This window comes from Lepus europaeus, chromosome 19, assembly GCF_033115175.1.
Source record: "Lepus europaeus isolate LE1 chromosome 19, mLepTim1.pri, whole genome shotgun sequence".
NCBI classification, from domain to species: Eukaryota; Metazoa; Chordata; class Mammalia; order Lagomorpha; family Leporidae; genus Lepus; species Lepus europaeus.
The window spans coordinates 17,502,506-17,523,414 of record NC_084845.1 but is presented as its reverse complement, the minus strand read 5'-3'; the positions used below and the strand labels follow the sequence as shown (position 1 = coordinate 17,523,414).

At 46.0% G+C, this 20,909-nt stretch overlaps 2 protein-coding genes and 1 pseudogene across 2 annotated transcripts in view; all 3 read left to right on the top strand.

The window, feature by feature from the left end:
- GPATCH1 (G-patch domain containing 1) overlaps window positions 1-18,541 on the top strand; it is a 51,436-nt gene extending 32,895 nt beyond the window's left edge. The window contains exons 16-20 of the mRNA XM_062177072.1: window positions 6,079-6,295; window positions 8,410-8,517; window positions 9,835-9,932; window positions 16,561-16,709; window positions 18,240-18,541. Of these exons, the coding sequence (XP_062033056.1) occupies window positions 6,079-6,295; window positions 8,410-8,517; window positions 9,835-9,932; window positions 16,561-16,709; window positions 18,240-18,270 (603 nt within the window). The 3' untranslated portion in view covers window positions 18,271-18,541. The remainder of the gene's footprint in view (window positions 1-6,078; window positions 6,296-8,409; window positions 8,518-9,834; window positions 9,933-16,560; window positions 16,710-18,239) is intronic.
- Window positions 14,588-15,637, top strand: LOC133748786 (pyridoxal phosphate phosphatase PHOSPHO2-like; annotated as a pseudogene).
- Window positions 18,542-19,027: 486 nt separating the features above from the next.
- The window catches only part of WDR88 (WD repeat domain 88), a 32,348-nt gene continuing 30,466 nt past the window's right edge, over window positions 19,028-20,909 (top strand). The window contains exon 1 of the mRNA XM_062176005.1: window positions 19,028-19,267. Coding sequence (XP_062031989.1) covers window positions 19,028-19,267 — 240 coding nt within the window. The remainder of the gene's footprint in view (window positions 19,268-20,909) is intronic.

The window sequence follows — 20,909 nt, the reverse complement described above, 5'->3', positions numbered from 1 at the left end:
ATCCACTGGTTCACTTCCCAAATGACTGTAGCGGCCAGAGCTGAGCTGATGAGAAGCCAGGAGCCAGGAGCTTCTTCTAGGGGCCCAAGGACTTGGTTTATCTTCTACTGCTTTCCTAGGCCATAGCAGAGAGCTGGATTGGAAGAGGAGCAGCCGGGACTTGAACTGGCACCCATATGGGATGCTGGCGCTGCAGGCTGCGGCTTTACCCTCTATGCCACAGTGCAGGCCCCAGGAGGATTTCTTATAAATGACATGTCATTGGGTCTTCTTAACTTTTTAAAAAGTTTTCTTTTTATTTAAAAGGTAGACCATCAGAGAGAAAGAGAGGGAGGAAGGGAGGGAGGGAGGGAGAGAAGGAGGGAGGGAGAGAGGGAGAGGGAGAGGGAGAGGGAGAGAGAGAGAGAGAGAGAGAGATCCTCCATCTGCTTGTTCATTCAGGACTAGGCAGGCTTAAGCAAGGGCCCAGGAACTCCATCCTGGTCTCCCACATGGGTGCAGGGATCCAAGCACTTGGGCCATCTTCTGCTGCCTTCCCAGGTGCATTAGCAGGGAGCTGGATTGGAAGTAGAGCAGCTGGCATCACAGGCAGTGGTTTAATCCACTGTACCAGAATTCTGGTCCTTATTGGGTTTTAAAAATTTTTTTTAATTTATATTTTTAAAGATTTAGTATTTATTTGAAAGGCAGAGGTACAGAGAGAGGGACAGACACAGGGAGAGAAACTTTCCTTCCCTGGTCTCCATGGTTTCTGACGAGCAGTCTGCAGTCATCCATCTATGTGCTGAGATGAGTTTTCCTCTGGCTGCTTTCTGCCCTTGGGTTTAGCTGTTTGATTATAAAGCTGCTGGGTGCAGATGTTTTTGGGCTTATTTTGTCTGGGGTGTGCTGAGCTGCTGCAGTCTCTGAATTTGTCTTTCACCAAATTTGGGGCATTTTCGGTCATTATTTTTTCTTTTTGTTTTTTTTCTTTGCACCACACCCTAACGTCCCTTCTGGGATTTTGATGGCATAAATCAAATGATAGGCATTTTGGTATTGTCCCACAGGACTCTGTTAATTTTTTCAGTCTGTTTTCTACCCCTCTCTAAAGTTTACATCAGATATTTTCCATTCATCTTTTTTTTTTTTTTTTTTAAGTTCTCAACCTCTTGCCAGGGTCACCTCCCTTCTGAGAGCCCACACAATGAGTTTCAGTTTTGCTTACTGTATTTTTCATGTCTACAATTTCCATTTCAAGGTGGGCATTTGGCATAGAGATTAAATCGCTACTTGGGACACCCACGTTCCACAATCCAGGAGTCCCTGGTTCAAGTTCTGGCTACTCCACTTCTGACCCAGCTTCCTGGTATTGTGCACCTGGGGAGGCAGCAGGCGATGATGGTGCCTGCCAGCCACGCGGGAGACCCAGCGTGAGTTCTGGACTCCTGGCTGCAGCCTCACTCAGTCCGGGCTGTTGCGGGTATTTGGGGAATGAGCCAGAGGATGAAAGATCTCTGTCTTTCTGTCTCTCTGCCTTTCAAGTGAAATGAAAATAAATAATACTTCCATTTGGTTCTTCTTTATGTCTTCTATTTCCTTTATGAGACCCTTTCTTTCTTCTGTTCATTGGCCCATATTCTTGGAACAAGGAGACTTTAAAGTCTTTGATAATTCCAAGATTTTTGTCATTTCAGGGTTGATATGTTTGTTGTCTTTTGCAAGTTGACATTTTTTCCCTTGTTGTTTGCCTACCAAGTAATTTTGGAGCATCCCGGGCATTCTGAATATTTTTATGAGAGCCTGGGCCTTGTTTAAATTCTGGAGAGAGTGTTTCTAATTTGGTTGGTTTTGCCCTAGCAGACAGTCAGCCCAACTGTAAGGCCCAGCCCACCCTCCTGGCTGTGGTTCTAACGTCATCTCAGCTTTCAGAGCCTATGTAGCACTGTCCATGCCTGTCTAGGGTGTGCACGCCACACTGGCTGGTTTGGGACCCTGGTGGAAATTAGTCCCACACTGCTGCTATGGGATGCTTTGCCTTGCTGTTCAGAGTCAGATTCCTGCCTTCATGGCTTAGGGGCTAGCAACAGTTCACAAACCCCTTTGAAGGAGCACTCTCTAGAGCTCTTGAGTTATGCGTGGCATTTTCTGACCCTCGGGGCTCCTCCTGCACGTCTTCCAACAGCTGGGAATTCAGTTTCCAGACTGCCTTGCACTCCGAGACTTTATCTGTGTCTAGAGTTAAATAGCAGGTGGGCAAAAAGGGAGGGAAAAGCAATGGGATTCACTCCAGACTGTTGGGACCATGGCTCCTAGGGTCACAGAAAAGAGCCCCCACTTAGAGTTTTAGATTTTTGGCCTGGCAGCTGCTGCCACCACCCCCACCACCATGTTTAGAACCAGCCCATTGGTTTTATTATTATTATTATTATTTTAGGATTTATTTATTTATTTGAAAAGCAGAGTGACAGAGAGAAAGGTCTTACATACGCTACTTCATTCCCTAAAAGCCCACAACAGCTAGGGCTAGGCCAGGCTGAATCCAGGAGGCAGGAACTCCATTTGGGTTTCTCATGTAGGTGACAGGAACCCAAAGACTTGGGCCATCATCCACTGCCTCCCAGGTGCATTACCAGGAAGCTGGATCAGAAACGTAGAGTAGCTGGGACTCAAACTAGTTGTGAGCATCCCAAATGGTAGCTTAACCTGCTGTACAATAACATCCGCCCCTACTGTGCGTTTTTAAAGGCAAAAAAAAACAAAACAAAAAAAACCTACTTAGGGGTCCTGGCTCTGTGATGTGGTTAAATTAGAAAGTCTTCTAGCGTGTGTCAAAAATCACGTTGAGGTAATATTTGTGTATTGTATGCTAAAAAGTCTTGCTTCTTTTTCACTTACCTTTCATGTAACTTTAACAAGGTCTCTTCCCTACTGGATTATCTAATTTCTTTCTTGAAAACTTTCTGAGTCATTGCAAATGTGAATGTGCCCATCTATTAGTGGAACGTGAGGGGGTTCTGAGGAAGCTTTGCAAATGCAGAACTTATGTATGTTTGCTGCGTATTGTTGTTTAATTCTAGTGTAAGTCTTTTCTACTCTGGAAAGAAAGAAAAGGAAAAGGATCAGCTCCTCGTTGTATCTGAGTTGAACAGCTCCTGTGTGCGTGAGACTCTGCCTCTGCATTTCCTGTTAAAGATACTGTGAAAGGCCAGGAAGTCTGTGGCATGCCATAAAGACGTCAGAGTCATGACTTTTCTTCAGTTGTTGCCATTATTTCCTGTGATTCACTGTCAGACCATCTCCCTCGCTCTCCTTTTTTGTGTAATTAAAAAAAAATTTTTTTTGAAACAATCTCAAAAGTTTAAATGCAGTTCAAATTTTTTTTTCCCTGACCAACTTGAGCATAAGTTGCCAACCGGACGCCGTCACCCCTGTGCTTCCATCAAAGATGCACCTCCTCCTGTATAACCACGGCGTGTCCGTCAGAATCAGAAACACCACTGCTGCCTACCCCGAGACCTGTCGAGTTCCCTCTGATGTCCTGATGGTGTTCTTCGTAGCACTAAGGATGATGCTGAGCCTCATCTCTCTCCAGTCTGGAACAATTCCCCCGTCTGTCTCTGATTTTTTTCATGGTCTTGGGGCTTTTAAAGATTTATTTATTTATTTATTCGAAAGGCAGAGAGAGAGAGAGAGAGACAGAGGTCTTCCATCTGCTGGTTTACTCCCCAGATAGATGGCTGCAACAGCTGGAGCTGTGCCAATCCAAAGCCAGGAGCCAGGAGCTTCCTTTGGGTCTCCCATGTGGGTGCAGGGGCCCAAGAACCAGAGCCATCTTCTACTGCTTTCCCAGGCCATAGCAGAGAGCTGGATCAGAAGTGGAGCAGCCAGGACCTGAACCAGTGCCCATGTGGGATGTGGCACTGCAAGTGGCGGCTTTACCCGCTATGCCACAGTGCCGGCCCTGGGGGCTTTTAAAGATTCCAGGCCAGTACTCTGTGGAATGTCCCTCAGTTTGGGCTTATCTGCTGCTTCCTCAGGGTTCGATTCAGGGCTGCATCTTTGTCAGTAAAACCTCAGAAGGGGTGCTGTGGTCTTGTCACATCCTGTCAGGTGCCCCTCACTGAGGTTCACTGATCACCTGAGGAAGGTGGTTTCTGCCAGGTTCTCCAGCTATAAAATCAGTCTTTTCCCTTTATAATTACTAAGTCCTTTGATGTATTAATTGCTTATACTTAATTATTATTATTATTATTTTTAATTTGAAAGACAGGGAGTAGGTACAGGTTCCCATCTACTGATTCACTCCCCAAATATCCTCAATGGCCAGAGACCCAGAGCTGGGAATCAAGAATTCAGTCTAAGTTGTGCACATGGATGACAGGGACCCTACACTACTTAGTTATCACTGCTGTCTCCCAGGGTGTGCGTCAGCAGAAAGCTGAAAACAGGAGCTGGGGCCAGGGCTTGAACCCGGGCACTCTGATATGGGATATGGGCCCTGGATTTTGTGTTGCAGTTTAGGAACTTTCATCTGTGTCAGTGCTCTGTTCCTCATAAACATTTATGTTCCCGTGGACCCGCGGTTTCCTGTTTCATCCAGAGTGAGGACTCTGGTCCTATTGATACTCCTTTAATTGCTCGAATGGTCCCAGGCTTGGCTCCTTGGAGCCCTTCATGTTGGCCTGAGTCCCTCTGATGTGTTCCTCTTGTTCTCTGAGCGTGGCTTTGCTTTCTGGACACAGGAGGGTTGGGCTCCCCTGCTCCTCTCCCAGTCCCAGCTCCTGAAGCACTTCTTACTCCAAGATGCCCTGGTTATTTTCAGTGGGGAACTGTATTTATAAAACAAGATCTGGGCACACTCTTGACATTTAAAAAGACCACTTTTCCTCTTTTGTTTTCTGTGAAGAAAGTCCTTTAAAGCTTCACATTGCACTATCTCAAGTGAGTTTTTCTCATGTGGGTGTTTGTCCCTCTGCTCCAGAAAGCAGAGGTCGTGTACAGGGAGTGGCCAAGAGCCACAGAACCGCAGAGCAGAGCCCAGTCCCAGCCCTGGGCGCAAAGCCCCAGTGCCTCTTTGGCAGAGCATCCTGTCATCTCTAACCGTCTTGGTAACGAGGGAGGACTGGGTGGCTCCTGGGGTCCTGTAATAAGCTGTAGGGGGTAGCAGCCGTGTCTCCGTCTTACCTTTACTGCTTCTTTACTGAATTAAGTTTTCACAGGGTTACTGCCTTTTTCTTGGGTTAGTCTGAATGTCCATAACCCAGGCCTGTTTTAGGGAGGCTGATGTGTCATGGCAAAGGGGAGTTCCCTGGCCATGTTGTCCTGGTGTCCCAGCCCCGTGCCCATTGCATACAGGCCCACTGTGGTCTCTTCAGCATTTCCCACCACAGACCATCTTCCCCATGCTGCTGCTGCTGCTTCTTTTTTAAAAGATAGATTTATTTATTTATTTGAAAATCAGAGTTACAGAGAGAGGCAGAGGCAGAGAGAGAGAGAGAGAGAGAGGTCTTCCATGTGCTGGTTCACTCCCCAAATGACCACAGTGGCTGGAGCTGGGTCAATCCGAAGCCGGGAGCCAGGAGCTTCTTCCAGGTCTCCCATGCAGGTACAAGGACTCAAGGACTTGAGCCATCCTCTACTGCTTTCCCAGGCCATAGCAGAGAACTGGATCAGAAGTGGAGCAACTGGGACTCGAACTGACACCCATATGGGATGCCAGCACTGTAGGCAGCAGCTTTACCTGCTAAGCCACAGCGCCAGCCCCCACCTCCCCTTCTTATTGGCCTTCCAAAGGCCAGGCCTGAAGCACTGGCCTCCACCACCTTTGCCTGGGTCCTTTGCAATTTTGGTTGATGACAAACCTCCCAGTGAGGCATCAGCTGCTCCTGCCTAGCTGGCCCATTCCACACTCCTTGACTCAGAAACACCTTGAGAATAAAGGCTGTGTGAGTGATGGTTGTCTGGGTAGGGGGTGCGTGGCCACGGATACCCACTGCTGTGCACATGCACGCTGGCGTGTGAGTGTGGGTCTGTGGATGTGACTGGGCCCTTCCAGCCCTGCTTTGTCACCCCTGACGCTTCCTTCACTGTGTGCAGACGGCAAACCAAGCTGTGGATTCGCAGACGGAGGGGGAAGGAAGCCGCCCCTCCATGGACTTGTTCAAGGCCATCTTTGCCAGCTCCTCGGATGAAAAGTCCTCGTCCTCCGAGGAAGAGCAGGGCAACAGCGAGGATGACGAAGAGGATACTGGAGAGGCCGAGGTCAAAAGTTCCCAAGAGACTCCCTTGGAGGCCTCGTCCTCTGCGGAACCAGGTAAGTCAGTGTCTCCGTTGTGGGTAGGTAACCCCAGGGTGCTTAGCAATCAGTGATCTAGAATGTTTTGTGTTTTTGATTGGGGTGGAGCAAAGTTCTTTTTTTTTTTTTTTTCCTATCTAGCATAAATCTCTGGTGTTTGATAAAATTGACTTTCTTACTTATCCTAGTTGAGAAGAATGTACAAATAGTATAACTTTCCTTTAAGGAAATAGCTGTTTTTTTTTAACCTGTGGATGAGGAGGTGCTGGGCCATTGGAAGGCATTTGGTTGTGAGGTGTGCAGGTCCCCTCCTGCTTTCCTCTCTCAAGGGCACGCTGTCCCTTCTGTACCCACCATCAGGTGGGCGTGGCTCACAGGGCCGTTCCTGTCACTGTGAGTCTCACATTTGGTTCGTGGCCTGTCTGCTTGTTCCGTTTATTCCCACCATGCGTTCCAGGCATAGGAAAGGGGCCTGTGTGGTGTCCACAGTGGTGGGGCGGCAGGGAGGAGTTTTTAGATCCTTGGTGGTGGACACAGTTTCCCACCGTGGAGTGTTCTGCTGGCCCAGTCCCACTGTGGTGGACTTGGGTGTACTTTGAGGACCTTTAACCAAAAAGTTACCTAGAAATATAAAATATTTCTCCTCAGGTGATTGCAAGTATCTGCCTTTAAAAAAAAGATTTGTTTATTTATTGGAAAGGCAGAATTATGGTATGGGGGATGGGGAGAAAGATGGCCACTCCCGAGGTGACCACAACAGACAGCGATAGGCCCCCTATTTCTTTTTTCTAGGAAAAAAAAAAGTATTTTTTTTTAATTACAGTGGCACATATACATGAACTTTAAAAGTGCAGGAATGTGGCCGGCGCTGCGGCTCACTAGGCTAATCCTCCGCCTTGTGGCACCAGCACTCCGGGTTCTAGTCCTGGTTGGGGCGCCAGATTCCGTCCCAGCTGCCCCTCTTCCAGGCCAGCTCTCTGCTGTGGCCAGGGGTGCAGTGGAGGATGACCCAAGTGCTTGGGCCCTACACCCGCATGGGGGACCAGGAGAAGCACCTGGCTCCTGGTTCGGATCAGCACGGTGCGCCGGCTGCAGCGCGCCGGCCGTGGCGGCCATTGGAGGGTGAACCAACAACAAAGGAAGACCTTTCTCTCTGTCTCTCTCTCTCTCACTGTCCACTCTGCCTGTCAAAAAAAAAAAAAAGTGCAGGAGTGTAGAAAAAAGTCCCTTTTAATCCCATCTACCAAGAATAGCCACTGTTAACACTCTGATGTGTATTTTTCTTTTTCCCATTTTTATGTATCTTCCATCTGTGAACATAGTAATCTGTTTAAATAATGATCTGGAAGGAATGTAATCTCATGTTTTTAGTTCTCCTTCTGTTGATTATTTATTTTGCGTGGTGCTCGTCTCCCCCAGGCTTCTGGGACAGGACATGATCTTACACCCATGCCTGTTCATTTGCACGTTTTTATTTCTTCTCAGATGGCCCTTCCTCAGGAACACACTTTGCCCTTGAGGTCTCAGTTAGTGATCCAGAGCATGTGGCCCGGGGCACCCTTGCCTCCCTGTGTTACAGCCCTTGGTGCACGTGGCTGTGGGTGCCCTCATGTGATTGACATCCCAGCTCCAGTGTCCCTGCGGGCAGAGACAGGATTCTCCGAGTTCACTACCTTGTCCTCAGCACCTGGCTTCACTTAAGCCAAGTGAAGAAATCACACGTTGTCTGGTGGCTACAGACACTAAGACTCAGACAGGGGCCAGCATTGCAGCCCAGCAGGTTAAGCTGACATTTGTAGCACTAGAGTGCCACTTAGAGTCTCGGCTGCTCTGCTTCTGACCCAGCTCCCTGCTAATGCACCTGGGAGGGCAGCAGAAGGAGGCTCAAGTACTTGGGTCCCTCCACCCATGTGGAAGACCAGGATGGAGTTCCTGGCTCCTGGCTTCAGACTGACACAGTCCCTGCTGTGTTGGAGCCATCTGGGGAATGAACCAGCAGATGGAAGATTTCTCTCTCTCTTTCTCTGTCATTCTTCCTTTCAAATAAAAAAATAAATCTTTTTTTTTTTTTAAATACTCAAACACATTCCTATTGGGCAAGTGAATGAAAATAAGGCATTGCTGTTTTTCAGCCACTGAGCCAGCACCCCAAGAGCCTGCACCTCCCTTCCCGATACAGAAGATGCAGATGGATGAAAGAGAGGAGTTCGGCCCGCGCCTGCCACCCGTGTTCTGCCCCAGTGAGTCGAGAGCTTCCGGGCCCGCCTGTCCATGTCAGCTGTGTCTCTCCTGACCCGGGACCACTCCAGCAGTGGGTTTACACCTGCACGTCTACATTTGTGCCTTGGCGAATGCAGCCAATAAAGCTAGTCCTCTCAGGAGTACGTCCCTGCCCCAGCCCTGTCACCAGCTTCCGACCAGTGCCTTCTTAAATTGGCACCCTGCGCTAAGATGTTTAGACTGGCTTGTTACCTCTCTGAGGGCTGCGTTAGCAAATACCTGTCCCACAGCCCAGAGACAGAAATAGTATATAATCCCATTATCCTCCTTGCTGTTTCCTGGCCTGTCCATATGTAACACTGGTTTGATTAATTAACCTGGCTTTCAAGAAGATGATAAAAAGGGGTGAAGAATAAGTAGGAGGTTTTAAAAAATTGCAGTAAATGTGTTTCTCATTTGCTTTGGTTGTTCCGCTCTTCAGTTTAAAATAGATATCAGCTAAGTGATTTATGGCCGCTTACCAGAATGTCCTTAATACCCTCGTAATAGTAACTTAGTCTGGTCTAGAGGTTATTTTTGGATTCTCCAAAAACTAACATTAAAACAAAAATTGGAGGAAGTCAGATTTTGAAAAATTTTGAAAAATCTGACTAGCTATAGGACTAGAAAATTGGAGGTTTGGAAAAATGTCCACGCTCCTGGAACAGCTTGATATTTTCCTTTAGGTAGCAAAAGTTGACTTGGCACCTGCATATTAATGACCTATGAGAACGTTTTGGCCTGAACTTGGAGGTGGAGAATCTAGGCGCGTGCCATATCTTTGGATGTTTTTAATAATCACAAGCATCATGTTGTTTTGATGTTTGTATTTTGGTGTTTCCTCTTCTGAGACAAATTCTTATGAAACACATTTTTGTAAGGAGAGGATCAGATAAGAACCTGATGTGCCTGCGTCAGGTTCTGGACGTTGGGTTTGTGTGCAGGGTCCCATCTCAGTCTCCTTCCTGTGTCCCTCCCTCAGCAGATAGGAGTTTCTACTATCCCATTTTACAGGTGGAGACACCGAGTCGGAGAGGTTGTCAAGGTGCCCCAGGTCATGGAGGTGGCCATAGAGCCTTGGTCAGAGTCTGTCCAGCTCCGTGCTTACCTGAGCTGTCAGACTGCAAAAGACTGTGGGCATTCTTCTGACTCTGTCTTCATTTGATGTCAATTGGCAGATAGGCTAAGGCAGGATACTGGTTGGATCTCATGGTCTGATATGGAAGTTTCTGGCAGCTTCCAAAAGTTAGTCTATTTTTCCCCCTCTAATTCATGTGTTTATTATGGCCCTGTTTCAGATGCTCGTCAGAAACCTGAGGCTCCTCAAAAAGAGAAACACAAAAAGAGCAAAGAAAAACACAAAACCAAGAAAGAGCACAGACGGAAGAAGGAGAAGGTGAGTAACTGCTGGGTGTCAGTCACCCCGGCTTCTGTCATCTGGTGAGGCCCCACAGCGGCCCTTAGAGCCGGGTGGAGAGGATGTCTCGTGGCCCGACACACAAGTCTCTCTGCACCCCCAGCAGTGACAGGCCGTGCAGATGCTCCATTTTCCAGAAACTTTTTGATCTTTCAGAGCAGAAGAAATATCTTAATTTTCAAATTATGGTTTAAATTTCTTCAGACATTTAATATTTCTTTATGGGAAAACATCTAAAATCCTATCTCCTAGGTTGTATTGTTAGTACAGAAATATACCGTACATTAGCATTATCTGTAGTCACTCTCCTTTGCAAGAGAGCCCCAGAACTTCCTACTCCTATCTAATTATAACCTAGTACCTGCTAACCAACTTTTACCCATCTCTCCTTACCCCCTTCCTTCCCTGGCCTCTGTTACACTTGTAACTCCTGTGGGATCACTGTTTTCTAGACTCCATATGTGAGTGAGATCATATGATGTGTGCGTGGCTTATTTCAGTTAATATAATGACCTCCAGTTCCACCCAGGTTGTTGTAGATGATAAGATTTCAGGCTTCTCTATGGCTGAGTAACATGCCATTGTATATATACACCACATGTTCTTTATCCATTCATCTGTGGGTGGACACTTAGGTGGTTTCCAGGTCTTGGCTACAGTGAATAGTGCTGCCATAAACGTGGGAGTGTAGATGTCCCTGGCAGATTTAAGTTCCCTTCAATATGTAGCCAATAGTGGAGTTGCTGGATCATACAGATCTATTTCTAGCTTTTTGAGGAACCGCCATACTGTTTCCCACAGTGGCTCTACTAATGGACATTCCCACCAACAGTGTGCAGGGTTCCCTTTTCTCCACATCCTCACCAGTGCTGGGTTACCTTTTGTCTCTTTGATAACAGCCAATCCAACTAGAGTGAGGTGGTGTCTCAGTGTAGTTTTGGTGATTTGTGATGAGCGTTTCTTCATGTACTTGTTACCATTTGTATATCTGCCTTTGAGAAATGTCTGTTTAGGTCTACTGCCCTTTAAAAAATTGGATTATTTGCTTTTTACTATTGAGTTGTTTGATTTCCTTGTATATTCCGGATATTAACTCCTTGCAGATGTATACCTTGCAAATATTTTTTCCCATTCTCTAAGTTGTCTCTTTATTGTTACCTGTTGTTGTACAAAAGCTCTTTAGTTTGATGAAATCTCATTTGTCTATTTTTGCTTTTATTTCCTGTATTTTTGGAGTCTGATCCAGAAAACCCTTGCCCATTCCAGTGTCCTAAAGTGTTTTCCCTGTTTTCTTCTAGTTTTTTTTCAAAGTTTTGGGTCTTATATTTAGGTCTTTTTATGTATGTATACCATTTAATTATTTGAAAAATAGTGAGAGAGAGAGAGAGAGAGAGAGAGAGAGAGATCTTCCATTTGCTGGTTCATTCCCCAAAGGCCCATAACAGCCAGGGCTGGGCCATATCCAGGAGCCTGGGATCCATCTGGATCAAGGACCCTAGTACTTGGCCCATGATCTGCTGCCTTTCCAGGTGTATTGGCAGGAAGTTGGATTGGAAGTGGAATAGCTGGGACTTGAACTGGCACTCTGTTATGGAATGTGTTATGGAATCCCAAGTAGCAACTTAACACACTGTGACATAATGCCTACCCCATATTCAGGTTTTTAATCCATTTTGAGTTGATTTTTGTACGTGGTGAGATATAGGGGTCTAAGTTTATTCTTCTGTATGTGGAAATCCACTTTCCCCCACACTGTTTATTGAAGACTTCCTTTTTCCAATGTATGTTCTCAGCACTTTTGTTAAAGATCAGTTGGCTGAAGATGTATGTTCCATCGGTCTATGGATCTGTTTTAATGTCAATTACATGCTATTTTAATTATTGTTGCTTTGTAATTTTTAAAGTCAGGTAGTTTGATGCCTCCTGCTTTGTTATTTTAGCTCAAAATTGCTGTGGCTATTTGGGGTTTTGGTGGTTCCATATGTTTTGTGAAAAATATCATTGGGATTTTGATAGGGATTGCTTTGCATCTGTAAACCACTTTAAGTATTATACACATTTTAGTGAAATGGATTCTTCCAGTGCATGAACATGCACTTCCAGTTCGCAGGATGTCTTTCTACTTCTTTGTGTCTTATAACATGTCTTTCATCAATTTTCTTTCATTACCTCTTTGGTAAAATTTATTCCTAGGTTTGTTGTTTTGGCGTTTTTTTTTTTTTTTTTTTTTTTTTTTTTTTTTTTTTTTGTAGATATTGGAAATGGGATTGTTTTCTTGAGTTCTTTTTCAGATGACTGAAAAAGATGGTTTATAACAACACTATTGATTTTTGTATGTGGACGTTGTATCCTATAATTTTGCTGAATTTATTAGTCCTAACAGCTTTTTGGTGTGGTCTTCAGGGTTTCCAGTATAGAAGATCTTGTCACCTGTGAACAGTGACAGTTTGATTCCCCTGTTCTTGATTTGGATGCTCTTTCTTTCTTTTGCCTAATTGCTCTGGCTAGGACCCTGAAGTACTATGTTGAATACATATGACAAAAATAGAGATCCTTGTCCTGTTTCATATCTTAGAAAACCTTTGGTTTTTCTCCATCCATTGTAATGTTAGCTGTTGGCTTGTTATATATGGCCTTTATTATGTTGAGATATGTTCCTTTTATACCTAATTTGGTCTGAGTTTTTTGTCCTGATGGTATTTTGAATTTTATTGAGTGCCTGATCATGTCACTTGTGTCCTTCTTTCTGTTGCCGTGTTGTATCATGTTTATCAGTTTGATATGTTGAACCATCCTTGCATCCCTGTGGTGAATCCCACTTAATCATAGTCAATAGTCTTTGTAATATGTTGCTGAATTCAGTTTGCTAGTATTTTGTTCATCAAGGAAACTGGTCTGTAGTTTTCTTTTTTGTTGTGCCTTTGGTCTTGGTGTCAAGATAATTGTGGCCTCATAGAATGACTTTGGAAGAATTCCTTCCTCCTGTATTTTTTGAAATAGTTTAAGGGGGCAGATGTTGTACAGAAGGTTAAGTCACTTCTTGGGATGCCCGTATCCCATACCCTGGCTATTCTGTGCCTCTAATCTAGTTTCCTGCAAGTAATGCACCCGGGAGGCAGTAGATGATGGCCTAAGTACTTGGGTTCCCGCTTGGATGGAGTTCCTGGCCCCTAGCTTTGGCCTGGCCTGTCCCCAGCTGTTGCAAGCATTTGGGGAGTGAACTAGTGGGTGGATGGAAAATCTGTCTCTGTCTCTCCCTCTCTCACTCTACCTTTCAAATAAATACAAATTTTAAAAGAAAATAAATAGTTCAAGAAGAATCAACATTAATTCTCCTTTAAATGTTGGGTAGAATTCAGTAGTGAAGCCATCTGGGCTTTTCTTTGATGGCAGACTTTTTTTAAATTACAGACTGAATCTTGCTACTTGTTATTAGTGTATTTAGGTGTCTTATTTACTAATGATTCAATGTTGTAGGTTTATGTGCTGGGAATTTGTCTATTTCTGTTCTTCAGTTTGTTGTCATGTACTTGTTCACAGTAGTTTCTAACAATCTATATTTCTATGGAATTAGTCATAATGTCTCCATTAAAAAATTTCCATCTCTCTCTCTTTAAGATTTATTTTATTCATTTAAAAGGCAGAGTTAGAGAAAGAGGGAAAGATAGAAAAAGATCTTCCATCCACTGGTTCACTCCCCAAGCGGCCATAATAGCAGGAGCTTCTTCCAGGTCTCCCACGTGGGTGTAGAGGTCCAAGGACTTGGGCCATCTTTGGCTGCTTTCCTAGGTGCATTAGCAGGGAGCTGGATCTGCAGTAGGGCAGCTGGGACTCGAACCAGTGTCCATATTGGATGCCAGTGCTGCAGGCTGCAGCTTAACCCATTATGCCACAACGCCAGCTCCAATTTTTTGTCTCTGATTTTATGTGTTTGAATTTTCTCTCTTTTTTTATTAGTCTAGCTAAGAGTTTATCAATTTTGTTTATCTTTTCAAAGAAACCAGCTCTTCATTTCATTGTTTTTTAGTCTCTATTTTATTTATTTCTGCTCTGAGTTTTATTATTTCTCTTGTCCTATGAATTTTGGATTTGATTTGTTCTTGTTTTGCCAGTTCCTTGAGGGATAGTGGTATATTGTTTATTTGAGATCTTCCTGCTGTAGATGGAGGCTGAACTGAATATTTTAATTTGTTCAACTGTACTTAAAAAAAAAAAAAAAACTTGTGGACATTAAAAAGTAAGAAAAGGGGCATGGAAGTATTTTAGAGAAATAGTGGAGTATTAAGGAATCCACTGGGGCGCCCAGGAGCACCAAAGCCGCAGAAGCCGCACGGAGGGCAGGCGGCTGCCAGCACCAAGCCCAGGCTGGTGCGGTGCGATCTGCTGCTGCCATTCTTCCTGGATTTCTCCCGGTGTGCTGCCGTAGTAGAGCTGGAGTTCAGAAACTTCCTTTCCTTGGCTCCACAGCAGAAGATTTTGTTCTCTACATATAGAATTGGCTTAATGTTTAAAAACAACTGGGTGGTGTTTAAAGCTGAAGATTGTCATGGCTGTTTAACCTAAGTTCTAGGCGGAAGTAAGGTTAATTGTCTTGGAAATGCTAATTTGGGACAATCCAATCTGTTCCTGGAACCATGAAAATGTTACTGGTTTTTGATTTTTGACAATACAATCATAGATGACAACAGTGACACCTGGATTGAACAGTGTGCTCCGTACAGAAAGCTTCCTGTTGAACTACAAGATTCTTATCAGAAAAGGATTTTAGACAGAATTTATGGGCAGAGTTTTTAAATATTTGGGAGATGAAGGTATAGGAGAAAATGAAATGAAAAAGCAGTTACATCAATACCTTTCACTCCAGGGATGGTGGAGCTTTTCACCTTTATAAGAAAGAATAAGGATAGATTTGGCTGCATCATTATTTCAGATTCAAATTCAATCTTCATAGATTGGGTTTTAGAATCTGCCAGTTTTCACGATGTGTTTGATAAAATGTTTACAAATCCAGCAGCTTTTGATAACAATGGTCATCTCACTGTGGAAAATTACCATACTCATTCTTTTTTTTGACAGGCAGAGTTAGTGAGAGAGAGAGACAGAGAGAAAGGTCTTCCTTCTGTTGGTTCACCCCCCAAATGGCCGCTACTGCCAGCGCTACACCGATCTGAAGCCAGGAGCCAGGTGCTTCTCCTGGTCTCCCATGGGGGTGCAGGGCTCAAGCACTTGTGCCATCCTCCACTGCCTTCCTGGGCCACAGCAGAGAGCTGGACTGGAAGAGGAGCAACCAGAACAGAACCAGCGCCCCAACCGGGACTAGAACCTGGAGTACCGGTGCCGCAGGCGGAGGATTAGCCTAGTGAGCCGCGGCACCGGCCCATACTCATTCTTGCAATAGGTGCCCAAAGAACCTTTGAAAAATGTAGTATTAATAGAATTTATAGATAAACAGTTACAACAGGCAGTGAATTATACACAGATAGTTTATATAGGTGGTGGTGGAAATGAGGTTTGTCCAGTAACATTTTCAAAGAAGAAAGATGTTGCCGTGCCACAGGAAGGATGTGCTTCACAGAAAACTTTCCAAAGCATCTCAAAATCTTGAGCCTTTAGAATCTTCTGTTTTGGTCTGGTCTTCGGGTGTTGAAATAATTTCTCGTTTACAGTTTCTAATAAAGGAGTAATATGAAAAAGTAATCCAATAAGGGTGCATATTTGGCGTAGTGGTTAAGGCATACTTGGGGCACCTACATCCCATATTGGAGTACCTGGGTTTGAGTCCCATCTCTGCTGTGTTCTGGCTTCTCACTAATGCATATCCTAGACAGGACAGCAGATGATGGCATGAGTAGTTAGGTCCCTGCCACCCACATAGGAGACCTGGATTGAGTTCCACACTCCTGGCTTTAGCCAGGCCCAGTCCTGGCTGTTGCAGGTGTTTGGGGAGTGAACCAGCAGATAGGAATTATCTCTGTATCTTTTTCTTTTTCTCTCTACCTTTCAAATAGATAAACTAAGTAAATAGAAAATTTAAAACATAATAAGACAGGCTTATTCACTCCACAGTAGATGAAGGGATTATTTTGAACATTTCTGAAGTACTTTGTCTTTATTGCAAGTTGACATCTCACTGAATGCATAGCTTGCCATTTGAAGTGAAGTAGACTTGAATAGATACACAGTGTGTTCTTTTTGACATCTCTTATCTCATCACCCATGTCTTCTGGACCAGGGGCAGGCATGGAATGAGGTTAATGTTGTTGTTGATCTGGGCTCTGGTGGAGAGATTAGGAGCAGCTCCATTGTCAGCTGCCGGAAGAAAGGATTCCTGAGTGTAGTGAAAGGAAAAAACTGAGCGCTGACAGGTTCGAAAACAAGTCCCACTCATTCTCACCGGCGTGTGTGCTGGTCCTGGACTTTCTGCCAGTTTCCTCTTGGGGGTGGGGAGGAGGGGCTGCTGACACTCACTCTGCGTGAGGCTTCGTGATTGGTGTTTGAATGACTGCAGCAACCGGGTGCCTTGCTCAGCCATTTACTGTACTGCATTAGGGAGGAAAGCACCTATTTGTTAATCCTACTGCTGCCACCTTTTTTTTTCTTCCTACAGAAAAAGAAACACAGAAAACACAAACACAAAGGCAAGCAAAAGAGTAAAAAATCAGAGAAAAATAGTAGTTCTGAGAGTACTGACAGCAGTGACAGCTCGAGTGACGACGAAGGAGCCCCTGACCTGTCACCCCAGGAGCTGCTGAGACGGTAGGCCCCGGGGAGGGTGGGATTCCCAGTATTCAACTTGATATATTTGCTTAGAGGCAAATTCAGAAATGGGAAACTTGTGGATTGACAGGTTTTTAAAAAAATTAATACTTAATTGCATAACAGTACGTGAATATCTCACCATTATGAAAATCCAGACCTCACAGAGCTTCAAGTAGCCCTTGGCCAATCCACACCTCTCCTTTCTGCACAGTGGCCTCTGCCATCGGTCTCATATGTAGCCCTCCAGGCTGTTTTTCTGCAATCACACATCCATGCAACCATATGAGTACACACACATCTATACATATACACATATTTTTGTGTACATTATTAATGTAAATGATGTAACTTTATGTACCATAAATTTTTAGGGTGTGAGCATATTTAATGCATAAACACTGCCAAATGGCTATTCAGAGTGGCTGTGTCCCTTGGTTTAGTCAGCCTTTTGTCACTGTAACTATGATATTGGTTTAGTTAGCTTTTTGTCACTGTAACTGTGATTTCTAAGGAAAGCTAACTAGGAAGGTTTTTTTTTTTTTTACAGCCTACAGTTTTAGAAGTTCAAGTCCAAGATTGGTAGTGCCCATTGATCTGGCATCTGATGAGAGTGGTGGATTTATTGACCTTATTTGAAAGGCAGAGAGTGACAGAGAGAGGGAGATGGAGACATCTTTCATCCACTGATTCACTTCCCAAATGCCTGCCACAGCCAGGGCTAGGTGAGGATAGGTCAGGCTAAAACCAGCAATCTGGAACTCCATCTGGGTCTCCCGTGGGTTGCAGGAACCCGTGTACTTGGGCCATCATCTGCTGCCTCCCTGGAACATTAGCAGGAAGCTGGTTCTCAATGCAGAGTAGCTGGGACGCGAAATGGAACATGGGCTGTGGGCATCTCAAGCAGCAGCTTAACCAGCTTCAAAAATTCTGCACCTGAGTAAACTTTTAATTCCATTTTCCACGAACTTTCTGAATCACCCTCTTACAATGGTTGAAGTGAGTGAGTGAAATTGGAATTAGAATTTTGCCTTTATAAATTGCCCCTAATACTCGACGTGGATGAGCAAGATTGTGTGTGTACTTAGGAGGTAACGGAGCATTAAAGGCAGGCGTCGTGGTGCAGTGAGGTAGACGGCCACTGGGGGTGCCCGAATCCCACATTGGAGCGTCTGGGATTGAGTCCTGCCTCTGCTTCTGACCCAGCTTCCTGGGTAGCAGGGGATGATGGCTCAAGTACCTGGTTCCCCCAGACAGAGTTCCTGCCACCTGGCTTCAGCCTGGCCCAGCTCCAGATACTGCAGGAATTGGGGGATGAATGGGAGACTCTCTCTCTGTCACTCTGTCTTCAGATAATTAAACACAACTTTAAAACACCACAGATTAAGCAGTGCTTCATCCTAGGTGGTCACGCCCGTGTTCTACAGGTGCTGTGAGGTGGTGTCTGGTGTACTCAGCACTCATGGAGGGCTTTGGTTTTCCAGGTCCCGTCTCACGTTCCTTCCCCTCCCTTTCTGTTTTCTTTTCCAGGCTGAAATGTCTTCCCCTAAGGAGGCAGTGAATGAATTCTGACCTGCCCTGGCCGGGCCCAGCGTCAGATCTGCCTGCTGGAAGCTTGCTGGCTGTTCAGTTAATGCGTTGTACAGATTGTATTTCTATGTAAATTCCTGCTGTAAAATAATTTTTAAAACCCTGACATTTCAAAGGCTGCCCTGAGAGGTTGTAGAAATTGATTTCTATTTTTAACTTCGGTTAGTGTCAGAGGAAAAGACTCAGCCTGAACAGTTTAATTAAAGTGGAAGTTTTCTATTTTCTTCTTGGTTTTTGAAAAAATTTCCTGGAACTTTCAAAAGTATTCAGAAGTGAAGGCTGTTCTCTCTGGTTTTGTTCTGAGGAAACCTGCGTCCCCGGGAGGGCAGTGAGACTCACCGAGGGACTGCGTGGGAGGGAGGCACACCTGCTGCGGTTGGCCTTGGCCGTGAGGCTCCTCCCTCTGCCATGCTGGTGGCCGCCAGGGAGCAGGGGAGCAGCACACAGCCGGGGCCTTTAGCCCCTCGTGGAAGGTGTCACTCTTGTTGTGTGTCTGCGGCCAGAAGGGCCCTGGGTCACACGGCCTGCAGCCCTGGGTTCCTGCTCTGAGCCACCTTATGTGCACTACTGCCAGGTGGAGGCCGCCAGGCCCTGGGCAGCACGTGGTCTCAAAGGGCCGGCTGTGGCTGTGGGCGTGGCGCGTGGCGCCGCCGTTCCCAGCTAGGTCTGTGGGTGGACGGCCTGGTCTGCGGGTGGGCGGCCTCCGGCGGCCGGGCTGCCGGGAAACCATGGGTGAGGACTGGAAGAAGCCCTTGGGCCCTGACAGCACGCACCGCAGGATGCCTCTGGTGACCCTGGTGCGAACTTTCGGCGGCTTCAAGATGTCCACACCAGAGGCGCGCCAGGATCGGCTCCTGGCGACCCTCGACCCACTGGCCTTGGGCAAGAGTTCGCTGCCGTCGCCGCCGCAGTCGGATATGTACTACATGCAGGAGGAGGTCTGGGGTGACCAGGAGCCCCTCTCCAAGGTCAGGATCGCCCTCGGCGTGAGAGGGCAGTGCACGCATGGGGAGGGAGTTCGGGCCAGTGAGGCACCTGCAGGGGACTCACCCGGCTTGCCAGGATCCCCCCCAGCCAAACCCTGGGTCTGCTACCCCTATCTGCCGTACACTCAGTAGGCAAAAAGTCTTAGAAGTGGCTGCCGCAGATCCGCAGGTCCTTGCTCTCCCCAGCCCGAGTCCCTGCGCCCCCTGGAGGTCACTGGTAACCCGCACAGACAGCACCCAGCGTCCTGCGAGCCTCAGCTGGCGTTAACCACGTCCCCCCTTCCCCCGACCCCGCTGGCGAAGCCCGACCCCCGGTCTCCATGTCCCACCTTCCCCTCGTCCCCTCACAGGCTGCCACCCAGCACCTCCACATTTCCTGCCACTGCCTGCGGGGAGGACAGTAGGGGAGTGGAATATGTGGCTTGTTCGTCTAGTTTTATTCTTCCAGGTTTATTGAATTATAATAATGCACACACCATATAATTCAGCTATGTGGGGTATGCCATTGGATGCTGTTGAGTGTATTCCCACGGTTTGCAACCATGGCCACAACCAACCTGAGAACATTTCCATCACCCCAGAAAGGAAATCCATACCCCATTGCCTACCCTCCCAATCCCCAGTCTACTTCCTGTCTCTACAGATTTGCCCACCCCGGGCCAGGACAGCAGGACATCAAGGGGCCGTGGTCTTTGTTGGCTGCCTCTTCCTCTTAGCATCCTGTTTTCCAAGGTTCATCTTGTTGAGACATGTAGGCATGTAGGAAGACTTCAGTCCTTCTTGTCAATGGCCATAGCTGGGCCAATCTGAAGCCAGGAGCCAGAAGTCAGGAGCTTCTTCTGGATCTCCCACATGGGTGCAGGGGCCCAAGCACTTGGGCCATCTTCCAGTGCTTTCCTAGGCCATTAGCAGAGAGCTGAATTGGAAGTGGAGCAGCCAGGAATCAAACCAGTGCCCATATGGGATGCTGGCACCGCAGGCAGAAGCTTGATCTACTGTGCCACAGCTGCAGCCCTGCTGTGAATGTTCTACATGTAGAGATGCAAGTTTGGATATTTTCATTTCTCTGGGGTATTCACCTAACAGTGAAATTGCTGGGTCATATGTAAATGCATGTGTTTAACTTTTTTATTTTCTAAAGATTTATTTGAAAGCCAGAACAACATTGAGAGAGAGAGAGAGAAAGAAAGAAATATTTTTCCTCTGCTGGTCCTTCCTCAAATAGCCACAATAGAAACATCTGGCTAGGATGAAGTCAGGAGCCAAGAACACCATGTGGGTGGCAGGGGCCACCCAGGTACTTGGGCCATCTTTCAGTGCTTTCTCAGGTGATTAGCAAGGAGCTGGATTGGAAGCAGAGCTGGTACTCCAATATGGGCTGTAGTGTCACAAGCTTAACCCACTGTGTCTTAATGTGAGCCCCTTTGTTTAACTTTTTGAGGAATTATCAAGCTATTTTCCAAAGTAGCAGAAAAATTTGACATTTCTACCAGCAGTGTATAAGGGCTCCAGTGTTTTTACATCCTTATTTTTTTTTTCAAAAATTTATTTTATTTCAAAGGCAGAGTTACAGAGAGAGAGAGAGAGAGACAGACAGAGAGAGAGAGAGAGAGGCAGAGGTCTT